This window comes from Alternaria conjuncta, assembly GCF_024043145.1.
Source record: "Alternaria conjuncta strain BMP 0040 chromosome Unknown scaffold_35, whole genome shotgun sequence".
NCBI lineage: Eukaryota > Fungi > Ascomycota > Dothideomycetes > Pleosporales > Pleosporaceae > Alternaria > Alternaria conjuncta.
This window is the reverse complement of record NW_026250124.1, coordinates 65,415-79,897: the sequence shown is the minus strand read 5'-3', so window position 1 is coordinate 79,897 and position 14,483 is coordinate 65,415. Positions and strand designations below refer to the sequence as shown.

General features: G+C 52.6%; 6 protein-coding genes across 6 annotated transcripts; 3 read left to right on the top strand and 3 right to left on the bottom strand.

Moving 5' to 3' along the window:
* Positions 1-3,095: 3,095 nt before the first annotated feature.
* Positions 3,096-4,807, top strand: J4E85_011453 (uncharacterized protein; the record flags this gene model as incomplete). Its single annotated transcript, XM_051475656.1, has 3 exons — positions 3,096-3,193; positions 3,240-4,199; positions 4,252-4,807. The coding sequence occupies 3 exons, from the start codon at positions 3,096-3,098 to the stop codon at positions 4,805-4,807; spliced, it is 1,614 nt and encodes a 537-aa protein (XP_051320549.1).
* A 1,114-nt stretch (positions 4,808-5,921) lies between these two features.
* J4E85_011452 (uncharacterized protein) lies at positions 5,922-7,286 on the bottom strand (the record flags this gene model as incomplete). The annotated part of the gene is made up of 1 exon (XM_051475655.1): positions 5,922-7,286. One exon carries the CDS (start codon positions 7,284-7,286, stop codon positions 5,922-5,924), a length of 1,365 nt encoding a protein of 454 aa, XP_051320548.1.
* Positions 7,287-8,602: 1,316 nt separating this feature from the next.
* Positions 8,603-9,255, top strand: J4E85_011451 (uncharacterized protein; the record flags this gene model as incomplete). The annotated part of the gene is made up of 2 exons (XM_051475654.1): positions 8,603-8,738; positions 8,834-9,255. The coding sequence occupies 2 exons, from the start codon at positions 8,603-8,605 to the stop codon at positions 9,253-9,255; spliced, it is 558 nt and encodes a 185-aa protein (XP_051320547.1).
* Positions 9,256-9,775: 520 nt separating this feature from the next.
* Positions 9,776-10,834, top strand: J4E85_011450 (uncharacterized protein; the record flags this gene model as incomplete). The annotated part of the gene is made up of 3 exons (XM_051475653.1): positions 9,776-9,865; positions 9,928-9,997; positions 10,053-10,834. 3 exons carry the CDS (start codon positions 9,776-9,778, stop codon positions 10,832-10,834), a joined length of 942 nt encoding a protein of 313 aa, XP_051320546.1.
* A 90-nt stretch (positions 10,835-10,924) lies between these two features.
* On the bottom strand, positions 10,925-11,590 carry J4E85_011449 (uncharacterized protein; the record flags this gene model as incomplete). Its single annotated transcript, XM_051475652.1, has 1 exon — positions 10,925-11,590. The coding sequence occupies one exon, from the start codon at positions 11,588-11,590 to the stop codon at positions 10,925-10,927; it is 666 nt and encodes a 221-aa protein (XP_051320545.1).
* An 840-nt stretch (positions 11,591-12,430) lies between these two features.
* On the bottom strand, positions 12,431-14,038 carry J4E85_011448 (uncharacterized protein; the record flags this gene model as incomplete). The annotated part of the gene is made up of 3 exons (XM_051475651.1): positions 12,431-13,425; positions 13,475-13,966; positions 14,014-14,038. 3 exons carry the CDS (start codon positions 14,036-14,038, stop codon positions 12,431-12,433), a joined length of 1,512 nt encoding a protein of 503 aa, XP_051320544.1.
* Between the last annotated feature and the right edge of the window lie 445 nt (positions 14,039-14,483).

The following is a 14,483-nucleotide window of genomic DNA, read 5'->3' as shown; positions in this document are numbered from 1 at the left end:
AGACCGGAGCGGGGTGCTACTCTGCCGTCTATTGAACAATCGTCAGCATGATGTCTACAGCAATGTCCTCGACGAATTGAGTATGAGATAGGATACGTACACGTCCCATCCGGTACCGAGATCTTGATATCCGTTGCTACCAATGCTCGCCCCCGCGCTGGAATCACAGTCTCCACTGCACTGTACAGATCGTGTCCAGCAGCGAAAGCGCTTCCCTTTGTCGGCGCCTTGGCATTTGGGCTCAGCAATTGTACCTGCAATTGTTGCTCCGCCGCCGCTGCACTAGCTAATGACGAAGCGCCCACTGGCACTGAAGGTTGTAGTGCTGCCATGTTGTCGTGGCTGGGGAGATGTGAAGCTGCCAAGGGTGTAGGTGTAGCGGCGCCCGAATCTGTTCCTCGTGGCAGAGTGGAGGCGTGGGAGAGAGGAGTGGGGTCAATGACTTTGGTTCGCTTTGGGAGGGGTGACGATGGCAGAGACGGCGGCTCGTGGACGGGAATTGGTGTGTCTGACATAATTTTGCGAGAATGGAAGTTGAGTCGTTTGGAGGGGCGGTGAGGGTGGACGAAGGACGCGTTTGGTGGGGAAGAGAAGACGCGTTGGGGTGTGTTGTCATTGGCTGGTTGGCGAGGAAGGTGCGACTTGCTTCTGTTGACGGTGAGCACCTTTCTCTTTCTATGATTTACTTAAGGTTCTGCATCAACTTGATCTTTGCTAGAACGATATACCATGACATTTCCTGGATTAGAGCTTGAATCAAGTGTTGGGTCCTCAGACTACTTGTAACCCTCCTGTAAGCACCGAACTCGTCTCAAAAGCCGATGAGATCTTCCTCTATTGCAGAGTACCACATTGAGCTTGAAATGATACAATGGTAGTGGAGAGCTCCAAGAGCAGATGAGATTGGTGCCAGGTCGAGGGACGTCGCTTGCCTGGCCATCATTGCTTTCTGCTAATGGCGAGGAAAAGTCGCAGTCGCTTGCGAGGGTATATGCGCATTGAATGTATCCATTCTTAGACCGGGGGCAGGGCTCGTCATTCACATGTCAAGCGCGTACTGTGTTCCGTGGTAGACCCGGTGCTGCGTGCGCATGCTCTTCAGCTGATGTCGTGTCTCTCGTGACCTCAGACAGTGGCGGGAATATTGTGGCTTGCGTCGATCCCCCGCATTGATATTCGCACTGCGCAGCCTGCAGATGCTGTCGTCATGTCTCCAGGGTTATGAGGAGGCGCATGAAACCCTTACGATAAGATCGCTTTCGATTGAGACTTCGTAGTCCAGCCATGCATCAAGGAGTGCTTCATGAGAGTGTGTCATGACATGCTCATACCGAGAACGCTACGGGTCAGTGCCTCCGACTTCTCGGATCGGAGGAAGCGACGGTCCGGCCTGGCGACAGCGTGCCTCGGCCAAGCCGTCTTGGCTCGCGAGCTTGAACGGGCATCCGACGAGCTTGACCTGACCTGCGAATTTGGCACAAACCCGTCATCTCTGCAAAATCGCCATCATCCTGGCACAAATGTCACGAGACAGCTGAATATCGAGTCTCGGGATCCCCATGAAATTCGTACTCCACGGGGAGTCACGCTGGTGTGACGCGCCCCATGCATAGTGGAGGCGACTCCGACTTTACCAACTCTCCCTGCCGCGATTCTCTCCAGACACGCCATATCGGAGCCGCCTTGGTGGATCTCGGTATCCAGACCACATGACCAGCCGTGTTCTGTTCCAAGAGCACGTCTCGAGTGGACCCCGATTATTGAGCGGAGTTGCTGCCAGACTCCATGCATACGAGATCTTTGCCTCCAGATGCATTGCGCAGCTAAACACTACCGGACTGCCAGCCCTACATCGGTTAGGCCAAGAAAATCCTCCCGACAGTTCGACCAAGCGCTGGGTGCATGGTTCGAGGCTACCGTAGCCGCTTCGTCTGGTTGGCCGAGACCACGCTATCGTGCTCTAGCATGCTTGTTGAGCCTCACGGAGGGCATGGGAACTAATGCACCCCGTTTACCCTGGGGTCTTTCTGCGACTTTGGCGCGGCCAGAAGCAAAATCCTGCACGCTACTCATCTCCCCACCTCTTCGATATGCGCTTGATCTCCCACAGACTACCTGCTGGTACCAGCTCTTCGGCCAATGTTAGCAACACCGAGCACCGGAGTCGCGATATTCCAGAATCCTTCCACGACCATACTGCAAACAGCTGGATGCCGTCTGTCTAAGCAATCGCGCATGGAAAGGCTTGTCTGCATACGCGTTGCCAATTGGTGATCGTATTGACCAGCGAAACATCACGGATTCGTTGAGTAATGTGCTGTGCCCGTCTGGCGATCAACAGCAGACGAACATCAGTTGATTGTTTGCTCCGCAACCACGTCTATCGAGCAGAGGCGATGAACGGTGTCTGCCTGCATACCAAGATGCATCCCCGCAGAATGAGGTCAGTGGTTCATGGCTTACACGCACCCGACTTGACAGGTCATGACGGCTAAAGGCGACGCTTACCATCTAGTGTCCTATCAGCTAGCTGCTCCTACGCCCCGTCTTCGCCCCGGCACGCGACTGTCATCTCACTGTTGGGTGCGTGTGCCAGCAGACTGACCATGCGTGTCACGTAACCCGACGATATTTGCCATCGTTTTCCAGCAACACGAACGTGGGACCGCTGGGTAACGTTGCGCTAACTGAATCTCGGCTCCATGATTTCCAAATCTACTAGAATTGGCTCACGATGATTTGAACGCTATGGCATCCACAGGCCAGCGACGTGCTAGTGGTCAGCGTCTGGTCTGCTCTAGCTCCAACACCATCATGGCTAAGACCACCCACTAAGCTACCCCAGTCGCTTCGGACCTACTGTCGCTAGCCTGCTGGCCAGCCGCGGGACTAGCGCGCTGACCCCATGCTTCCAGTCTCCAGACTAGACAGCTGCCCATGGAGATCCCCAGGCTCGGTGAACAGTTCCCCAAATGTACTTAAAGATGGGCAGCCCGCCTTGGAGTGACAGTCATCCTCATCCGCGTACTCAACCATCTCTCTGGACTTGAGTCTTCCTTCCATACCCATTCTACTTCCACAGACAGTTGCCAATCATGGGTCTGATGTTGAAGAAGCCTGAGGGCGTAGCTGGCTCGACCGCGCCCGCCATCTTGGTCGGCCTGTTCGTTGCCTTTGGTGGTGTTCTGTTTGGGTATGCACGATTGGTCCTTTCTCAAGAGTTCTACTAACAAGTATAGTTATGATACCGGTACCATTGGTGGTATTCTTGGAATGCACCACTGGCGCCAGCTTTTCAGCACTGGCTACATCAACAAGAAGGACAACATGCTCGATGTCACCGCCGAGCAGACCTCCCTGATCGTCTCTATCCTCTCTGCCGGTACCTTCTTCGGTGCTCTCACCGCAGCACCCACTGCTGATTTCCTCGGTCGCCGCCTCGGTCTCGTTGTCAGCAACATTGTCTTCTGTGTTGGTGTCATTCTCCAGACTGTCGCCACTGCCATCCCCATGTTCGTTGCTGGACGTTTCTTCGCTGGCTACGGAGTCGGTATGATCAGTGCCACCATCCCGCTCTATCAATCCGAGACTGCTCCTAAGTGGATCCGTGGTACTATTGTCGGTTGCTACCAGCTTGCTATCACCATCGGTCTTCTACTCGCTGCTATCGTCAACAACTCCACGAAGGACAGGACTGACACTGGCTCCTACCGTATCCCTATCGCTGTTCAATTCGCCTGGGCTATCATCCTCTTCACCGGCTGCATCTGGCTTCCTGAGACTCCTCGCTGGTTCATCAAGAAGGGCCGCCCAGAAAAGGCTGCCAAGTCTCTCTCTACCCTTCGCCGCCTCAACGTTGACGACCCGGCTCTTGTTGAGGAGTTGGCTGAGATCACTGCCAACCACGAGTATGAGATGTCTCTTGGCAAGGCCACCTACCTCGACTGCTTCCGTGGTAACTTGGGCAAGCGCCTTTTCACTGGTTGCGCCCTCCAGTCTCTCCAGCAACTCACTGGTGTCAACTTCATCTTCTACTACGGAACATCCTTCTTCCAGAACTCGGGCATCAGCAACCCCTTCGTCGTCACTATGATTACTTCCTGCGTCAACGTCGCCTCCACCTTCCCTGGTCTCTACCTTGTCGAGAAGTGGGGTCGCCGCAACCTTCTGCTCTTCGGTGCCGTCGGTATGGCTGTCTGGTAAGTTCTGATTTCACGAAGCGCAAATGAGACATATACTGACTTTCTGCAGCCAATTCATTGTTGCCATCACCGGTACCGTTGCTGGTATTGACAACCAGGCTGCCCAGCAGGCCTTGATTGCATTCGTCTGCATCTACATCTTCTTCTTCGCCTGCTCATGGGGACCTGTCGCATGGGTTGTGACTGGTGAGATCTTCCCTCTCAAGGTCCGCGCCAAGTCCCTCTCCATGACAACTGCATCCAACTGGCTCCTCAACTTCGCCATCGGATACGCCACCCCCTACATGGTCAACGACGGACCCGGCAACGCCAACATGGGCGCCAAGGTCTTCTTCGTCTGGGGCGGATGCTGCTTCATCTGCATCTTCTTCGTCTGGGCCATGATCTACGAGACCAAGGGTCTTTCCCTCGAGCAGGTCGACGAGCTCTACGGCAAGTGCTCCCAGGCCTGGAAGTCTCCCGGCTTCGTTCCTTCCATCTCCTTCCAGGACGTCCAGGACATGCATGCCGACAACCGCCGCGCCAGCCTTACCGATATCGAGGCTGATGCTTCCCGCAAGAGGAGCGCTACCTACACTGAGTACCCTGAGAAGACTGTTGTCTAAGCATGTACCTCACGGAATCTACGAAAGAGTTATGAGAGTTTCCCTACCACACTTGTAAATACCCGACTAGCTGTTTGATTTTCGCTTGATAGCGCAGCATTGTATATATCCATCTATCTATGAATTATGATAACTATCACTTCATCTACATCACCACTTGCTGTGCTTCCTCTTGCATTCCACCTGTGTCTTCAATCTCCATCTTCGTGGCTGTCGGACTCATTCCACCGAAAACGAGTATAGCTCATAGTCCAGCTCTCAGATAGGCCTCGCCACTTGTGCGCCATTTTCCCAGCATGTCTTTAAGCGGACCAACCAGCGTGCGGGCCCGTCTCCCAACTGTATCTGCCATCGATATCCAGCCGGAGACACTCCGCACCGCCACGCGCGCTTTCCCCAGATCTACCCCAACTTTAGTGTTGCGGCTAAGCTAGCGGCGGACTTGCATCGAGCCGCTCGCAACCTTGATGTGCATCAGATATGATGGCTTTTGGTCAGATGTCTGATCAGCGATTGGGATGGGTTGCGGAGATGCGCGTAGGTTGTGATCAATAGTGGATGTGGCTTGTCTAGAGATGCTAGATAGTGAATTTGGGTGGTAGCATGTCTACATGCATGTGACGACCCCTCGTTGTTTCAGGATCGACGATGGAGTAGCTTTTGATCTGCCAAAGGATTTGCGGCTTCAGCTGGGTATTCCATGTAGGATATGTGCGACAAAGGATGGTCGTGTGTTTAGCTGTTTTCAGAACTGAAGCTGTTCACTATAGAAAGCATATCCAGTGGGTCTACGGTTGATCTGCAACGCATCAAGTGCATCATGTGTTTGCGAAAAGGAGAATTCGACATGGCAGTACAAGTTGGAGAGGATGGTGATGCTACTCAGATATACTAACATTATAGCCCACATCGGCGAAATCTATAATGTTAACAGACAGCAAATAAATTAGAATGAGTTGCAGGTGGAAACTTGCAATGGTACGGCAAGAGAAGAAGGATATGTGTTTCAGAGTTACCAGAACAGCCAGGTAGTACCAACGTGGTATGTCATTAAAGTATTTCTTGTAACTTTCCTTATACCATTATTGCGACAACATCACACAATCTCTCAACTCTAGTCTTCATCTTCCTCGATATCAGACATTCCACCAACCTTCAAATGCGGAAACATCTCATTCCACTCCTTGATAATCTTCTCGGCGACATCATAGTCCATGTTAGAGAAGAAGCCCGTGATAGCCAACTTCGCGATGCCTCGAGCAAGCCTATACTCCTTCATATAGGCCCACTTACAATACTCCTCACCGACACCTTCCTCAAACGCCTTTTTCACAGCCGCACGATCAGCGTCGTTGGGTGTAATATGAGCATCAGCCTCATCCATATCATCGTCATCGTCATCGTCTTCATCGACTTCACGATCCCAGAGCCAGAATGGCGGTCGGCAGTTTGTAAAAGCTGGAGCGAAGACGGTTTCATCCCAGTCGAGGATTGCAGATAGCGAGGCAGTGGTGGGTGACACAACGTGAAGGAGCATGTTTCGGGGCTCTAAATCCATGTGTGTTAGTGCGTAAACGTTGTGGTTCAGGTGACCCATTGTGTGTAAATGTCGGATGATAGCTTCGAATGGTTTCCATGGGTTCAGATAGTCGCGGTGGAGTGTAAGGTCGTATGCGCGTTGACGAGCGAATTGCGACATGAAGAATTCGTAGACGGTCTGAGGCGTAGATGGTTCGGAGACGTCTTCAGACTGGCGGAATGCGTTCCGTGGCGGGCATTGTAAGCGGAGCAGCTGAGTATCGGATGATCCGGCGAGTATGCTGTCAGGATTCAGTGTGCCGGGAGAGGGGGATTGGACCTCGCCCATCTGCTTCAGTGCACGGCCCAAATCTCTTGCGAATGAAACACGTTGTTGCGTGTTTAACTCAAGAAAGACCTCAGTTACTGGCTTCCCTGGAAGACGTGGCTGGATCATATATGGGCTACCGACTGGGTTCTCCGCTGAGAGGCTGAAGATTTTGATCCTGGGTACCGGAAGGTTTGTCGCTGCGAGAAATTTGAGGATAGAAACTTCATGTTCAACCCACGCATGCTCCTGGCGTGGTATACGCAGGACGTAATCTCTGATCTCTGTCTTGCGGATTACACCCGGGCAAACCGTGCGAAGAAACATTTGTGCTTGACGCTTCAGCCAGCTCGTCTGCCTCCAAGAGCCGTCAACTCGGACGCCAATAACGCGGTTGTAGGAGCCTCCATCCATACGTGTGACTGTGAAGGCGTCCTTGGAGAGATGCGGCCACTGCTTTTCGCACAGCTCCACCGCTTTGAATTGGAAGGTATCAAAGGGCTCGTGTTCGAACTCCTCAGTCGAAGTGGTCGAGTTCTCAGAGCTCGCGATGGAAGCCGCATCATTATCAACATCTGGTGCAGGCTCTACATGCTCGGCCACGACCCTAGGTGACTTAATGTTATCCGACATAGTTGTTCGAATTGAGAGTCCGATTGGATCGAGCTGACAGATGGAGACAATGGTATAGCTGAGTCTGGCGATATAAAGGTCTTCGTGAACGTCGTGTGAAAGCTGACAGTGTCGGGACAGTGTCGGGACAGTGACTTTCACAGAGTAGTTGCTGTGACCAAGTTGAGTCCGAAAGGCTTTCCGTATGCGAATCAGATGATGAATGAGTACTTATCGACAGCAGTGAGCACACTGCTTTTCACTCTAATCTCAGCAGCTTATCCAGTCAATACTTAATGCGGGTGAAGTGCTCCCTCGTTCAGCAAGACAACAGCAGAATACCAGCCCACACTAGCAGTCAACTGGATAACTTATCGAATATCTCCTAATCCTAATATGGTTCGCACGCTTACTTCGAAGGTAACGCACCACTGTTGGTGCGGTAAGACTGGCCGGTGTCGGAAGCATATAGCGCGATGCCCACAACACAACGTTGACTACTATGACAACGGTAAATGCAAGCACTGCATAGGTGAAGCTAGCGCTGTAGACCGAGAAGAGCACAAGCAGCGACAAGAGCAGAGGAAGCAGACCGAAGATGCAAAGAGACTTGAAGAAGAGTCCTGGTACAAGGAGGGCAAAGGTCGAAAATAGAGATGGAATTACACTTCTAACGGAATGGAGTTGGGCGTGAGTTGCGACGTTTCGGATGGCGTATGACTTGGGTATTCAGAGGATCGGAAATGTTTCCTTATGCTTGCTGGATGTTAGAGCCATTATAGAGCGGATATAAGCTTGCTATGGTACGAGACAACAGGTTTTCCCGAGAAGACGGTTAACAAAGAGAGTGAGACAAAGAAAGTGGAGTGGTTTGAACACGTTCTGGAACGCATTTGGAAATGTCGCCCCTCTTGCCTTTTGCCATGGTCGAGTGTTAAAATTCGGGTACCTGGGTTTTATTTGTTGTTGAACTGCATCGTTGCTCAGCGTGTATGCGGCGTGTTTTAGTCGTTTGTGAGGCAGGGAGGCAACCGACCGAGCTCGAGGAAACAACTGCAGCGTCCTGAGTATGGGCCAGGGTACAGGTGCAGACCGAGGTTTGCTATCGTCAGCAGCACCACAACACTCGTCCCATACGTTGGCATATTTGTTATCTGACAGCAATCAGCACATCTATCATGTTTGTGTCTTCCGTAATGCATCGGAGGTGGCCGAACCTTCCTTTGTCGCGATAGCTCAGTGCCCCACTGGCAAACCTCGGCTGGCGTCATCCAGTTTCCCCAAAGGATCCCCGCGTCGCGTCGCACTCTTTTCTTCCTTCCTTTCCTTTTCCCACCATGTCAACAACCGCCGTACCAAAGTTCAGCCCTGGTGAAGCTGTGACCGAGAAAGATGGGTTGATCCATGGCGTTTCGGCGCAGGAGCTGCAGGTTCTGGGCGAGCAGTGCTTTGATGCGAGGGCGAGGGCTTATTGTATGTTTTCCGGGCTTCTATGATGCAGCGCATGATGGTAGAGGATGGTGGGGATATCTTGGTTGGAGATTGGTACTAATAGACTGCTTGATTAGGCCCATACTCCCTCTTCCGCGTCGGCGCATCCCTCCTCCTGACCACCTCCTCCGCAACCGATACATCCGCCGCGCACACTATAATCGGCGCAAACGTGGAAAACGCAGCCTACCCCGTTGGAACATGCGCTGAGCGTGTCGCCATGGGTACCGCCGTTATCGCAGGCCATCGCATCGGAAGCTTCAAGGCCGTTGGCGTTACAACCGACATCGACGACTTCTGCTCGCCGTGCGGAATGTGCAGACAATTCTTGCGCGAGTTTCTGGCGCTAGAGACACCCATCTTCATGTTCAATAAGGAAGGAAAGTGGATTGTGAGGACAATGGGCGAGCTGCTTCCGCTCAGCTTTGGACCTGACGTGCTGCCACCAAGGGAAAAGCTGAGGCAGAACCAGGAAGATGATAAAGCGAAGACGGCATAGAGTGTGTCATGGGAAGCAGGCATTGGCGGCGTTGTGAGGCAGACACCAGGGGTTTGAGCATCTTGAAGGGCGTTGAAGCGAGATATGAGTATAGATGATGACTGGTTATCAGAACCAGATGACGAATGCGATACAACGGAGCTTCAAAGCTCACAAATGCACATCTTAAAATCCTCGCAATTGCATCTCCATCATGCGTATACTCAATGGAGCTGTCCGTAAACGAAGCTACACTGGCTTTCTCCTGCCCCACGAGAGCCCCGCGGAAGCCACCATGCAGCCCGATAAGATGCCGATAAGCTGCCAACCCAGCCAGCAATCGCACGCCTATTCCGCATCTCCGCGCCCCGTGGATATGTACACTGACATAATACCTCCTGCCCAAGCAAGCAGTTGTCAATCAATAGCTAACAATGATGTGATGTCCTATAGACGCGCTGTTGCGCATGTCTTCTTTTTCACGTAGTTCCTTCGTTCGTTGCGAAGTCCCGATACCCAAGACCCGTGGAGATTTGTGACCATGGCTAACAATACGAACGGGACTGGCGTTAGGGAGACTGGTATCACAGATTCTGAGCACTTCTCGCCATACAGAGCAGATGGGAAATTGGTAAGTTCTCGTCATCCAGGGAGACGAAACGCAACATTGGCTAACATTGCGATATGATATAGTATGGCTTCGTATGCGTAGTAACAGGCGCAACACAACCCGTAGGCAAAGCAATCGTCGCTGAACTCGCCGGTACCTCACACCCCTTCAGCCACACTCACAGCTCCCTGCTAACAACCCCCACCAGCCCACGGCGCAGCATGCATATACGCCTGCTCCTCCCTCCCCTCGGAACCCTACGCCGAACTCGCCGACTCAATAAACGCACAATACCCCAACACAAAAGTAATCGGCTACCCCTACAAGATCAACTCGGAAGAAGACACCCTCGCCCTGATCGACGACGTGCTAAACTCCTGGGGTCGGCTTGATGTCTGGACGTCTTCGACCGGTCTACTCGGCCCGCCGTCTATCAACCAAACAGGCCCAAAAGATCTGTACGCCGCATTCGACACGAACGCCATGCCGGCTTTCTTCGCGCTCAAGTACGCGCCGGCTGCTATGCAGAAGACGACGCCCAAGGGGAGTTATCCTAATGCTGCGCCGAAGGATGTTCCGTATGGCAGTATTATTGTTGTGACTAGTGTTGCGGGGACGTATGGTGGGTGTTGGGCTCCGGCTTTTACTATGGCGTCGCATGCTGCGCTTGGTGTTGTGCGCTCTGGGGTTTTGGTGCTCAAGGGGACGGGTGTGCGTATTAATGCTATTACAGCTGGGCAGATTGATGTTGGTGTTGATCTGAAAGACTGTGGTGTCAAAGAGATGGCGCAGGGCCAGTTTCCGCCTGCTGCGCTGCAGGGGGAGGAGAGTCAGAAGAGGACGATTGGGCTGGAGAGGGCGGGTAGGCCGGAGGAGGTGGGTAGGACGGTGGGGTTCCTGGCGAGTGGGTTTAGCAGTTATATTACGGGTGCTGAGTTGAGGGTTGATGGCGGGGCCGGGGTTATGAACCCTATCACTGTTCCTGTTTAGAAGAGATGAACAGCCGATGGATGGCTGTATAGCTTCGGCATTTCGAGTTGTAATATCGTACAAGAGCCTTTCAATCTTCCACCACACCATCTAATGCTGCAGCACAACCGGCACGCCCTTCTCCCAATTCTCAATACTCTCTTTGATATTAACCCAATACCTCAACTTAACCGCCTCGCTCTTCGCAGCCTCCAAATCGTCCCTCTTGAATGCCTTGTCAATTATCTCCGTACTCTCCGCTATCCTCTCTTCATTCCTCTCCCGCATCTCCACCAGATCTTCTTCGCTTTCTGCCTCTTCTATGCTCTCTCTGGCGTCCAAGACCTCCATCAACAGCTCCGGGTCTTCTACCTTCGCTGTCTCATCTTCCGCTACCTCTATTCCGCGCAACGATAGCAGGTATTGTGCTCTTAGAAGCGGGTTCTGGAGTGTTTTGTAGGCCTCGTTGATGCGTGATGAGAGGGCTTCGGCGCGTTTCTTGTCGGCTTGTGGATGTAGATCGGGGTGGGCGCGGGCTTGTAGTTGGAGGAATTCCTTCTTGAGAGCGGAGAGGTCGATGGCGAAGGGGCCGTTTGGCGGCGGGCCGGATGGCAAGGAATTGGGGAAGAAGGAGTAGTGTGTTTGCGGAACTTGGGACGATTGCGCTGTGGAGGATTGCTGTGTCTCGAATGGCTTTTCGACTTTATTCGAGCTGGAAGATGAAGATTGAAATCGACGTGATATCGTCTGGGGCGGTATGCGATGTGCGCAGAGCATGCACGGTGTTGCGCTTGGTCGCGTGCGGAATGGCGAGGTGGTGGTGGTTTCTGTGAGGGATGCGCGGATTCTGCGCGCTGCAGACGAACGTACGGAGCGCATTGTTGAGTCCTTCTAAGATTCTTAGGGTGGGAATGAGGATGGGTGATGTGGTGGTGAGTTTCGTGGTCAGAGTGAGTCTTCTAGAAGCGCAGAGGCGAGAGATTTCCGCGTTGAGTTCCGAATGGTTACGTCATCCATCGCCGTCTCACCCACGGCGATTATCGAGAAGCGCTGGCACGAATGCACTGGATACGTCCAAGGAGCTTTGTACGTTATTTCGTGCACTATCAGACAGTTGAGTCAGTAGTTTGCACGCGACCCAGATCAGACCTGGCCGTCTGAATAATCTTGATGTTTTACCATACACAGGGAAGCTCATTGCGAAAGTAATTCCCAAAGTGGTTCGACTTGATTGATGTAGCCCAGGGATAGACTGCGTCCTTTCCAATAAGTGTAGCCTCTTCCAGTGTCTTGTCGACACCGACAGGACCATCCACAGACAACGCCACGGATTCGCGTATGAAGCATCATTACTGCCTAGGTATCGCAGCTCACACGGCTTGTTGTGCTATTCTAGCTATGTATGTTCGCGGATGAGTTCGAGCCATAGGCCTGACTCCACGACGTGGTTGAAAGTTCATTACTCGCCGTATTCAAGCAAGGCATGCATACCTACAGGCCAATAGTCTCATGCTATCGGTGATTGTATGTATTCAACCGAGGAGACTCTAACGCCTGGCTTCAACGAGTTGGCTCATGACAAAGGCAGAGTATACCCAAGCGCGACAAATATCCATCTCAAGTAGGTTTCTGCTCACTATCCTCATCAACTCCGCTTTGGCGAGGTTTTTCTTTCGCCTCCTCATCAGCCTCGCGAATCCGATCCTCAAACCGTCGCAGCAAACGCCCAGTAGCTTCGACGTTCTTCCGCATCTGATCAGCATCCTCTTTCAGACGCTTGAGGTGCTCAGCGACATGGAAACCGCTATCGGCCTCGGATATCTCACTGGCACGGGCGGCAGCGTGGTCGAAGTGTCGCAACAACTCTTTTTGTCTCGACCAGGTTGTGCGGATTCGCTCGGTGGCAATGCGCGGGCCATGGTGGTTGCTCTGAGCAACCTCGGCTGAATCGTGTGGAAATTCGTACGGCGCCGTGATAGATTGGGATGTTGCGTCGGACTCGACGCTTGATCCTGCTTGCTCGATTTGCCGTAGTTGCTTCAGGGCATCGCGTTCGTGGTACTCGAGGATTGCACATCGGGTAACTATATCAGCGGCCATGTTGTTCAGCAGCTGGATTTCCCGTCGGAGCAGATCCTTCTCGCCATCTTCCTCTGCATGCTGATAAAACTCGTGTTCTTTCTGCCCAAGGTATCCCCAGACGTATTGCCATTCCGAACCGATCTTGTTCTTGAGCCCCCGAACTTGCTCCAACCAGTCTTGTATTTTGCTTGCATCTCTTGACTGGAGATTGTCCTTGTACGCGCGGTAGCCGTTCTCTATATCGGGTCCTGCAAGTTCACCCTCCTTGAACTCGGTCTGGAAGACAGTCTCTTTATCCATCTCAGCTTTCAATGCATGTAGCGGGCTACCATGCGGTGACTGCTGACCACCAGGACTACCGCCAAATCCTCCCATTCCTCCGATACCGCCAAGTTGTAGAGGACTCCGAAGAATAGTCATCGTCTGAGATGTGTGATACCAGAGCGCGAGTTTGCCGATTCGAGAAAGGGACGATTTGGCCTTTTCGTTCTCCTGCAACTTTTCATACTCTTTCCGTCGGTTTGCCATTACTGATAAAAAGTAAGTTAAAGACATTTGCTAAGTATTATAACAACTTACTAGTGTAGTCGAAGAGCTGTAGGAGTTGTGGGGGCAGGCGAACGATGTAGAATTGTCCGGCCTTGTATCCGAGCGCACACCCAACTGTAGCCGCTCCGAAGAATCGCGCGAAGCCGTAGACGCCGGGTAGAGCACGCGGGTTCAATGCCAAAAATGCGCCCACCACTCCTCCTCCAAGTGTCGCATCTTCCCACGTCCAGTGCTTTGTCCGTTCCCATAGCTTGCCCGACTTGGGCTGTATCCCTTCCATCTTGAAGACGCCCCGGTGCAGTTCATGTCGCCCATAGATTCCCGATGCGGTGAATGTGAGGTCTACAGCACCGATCAAGGCGGCGGACTTGAGGAACACGCCAGGTCGTGAGCGGCCGACAAGGGCGAAGCCGCCAGTAACTGCTGCAGCGGCAATTGAGGATCTCCATGGCGATGCGATAAGGTCGCGTTGTGTAGCAATTGCGCCAGGTGGTCTCCCGGTGATGGCATGCTGACTCTCGCCTGGATTGTGTTAGGATACTAGAACTAGACTTGGTCGCGTCACTCACCTTCAGGCACCAGCAACCGCACCATGGTTGATTATGACTTTTCCAGCGTGTGCAAAGGTGGAGGTAAAGCCGTGGTCGCCATCGGAGGTTGATGTTGCGACGTTGATGCGGCGTAGACGGAGGTGCTGGAAGGTACGCGCGCTTCCAAGATTCCGAGGAGCGCGTCCATGATGTCGAGGCGAAGATGCAGCGACCCTTGCGATAGCGCATCCGCCGCGACAATCGTACTTCAGATACCCTTGCATTACCATTGTTTTCACTGTGATGATTTTAAAACAATGTATGCGCCAAAGGATGCTTTTGGCATGTGAAATTGTTTTGAAATTATTCTGTAAATCTCAAGGCGATTGCATCTTGTTGTACGCATCGTTGATTCAACTTAGTGTGCTGCTTGTTTGGAGTAGCAAAAAGAAGATTGTGTATAAAAGTACCATGTCAAGCTTACAACCTGAGTTACTTAACCTTCCGAC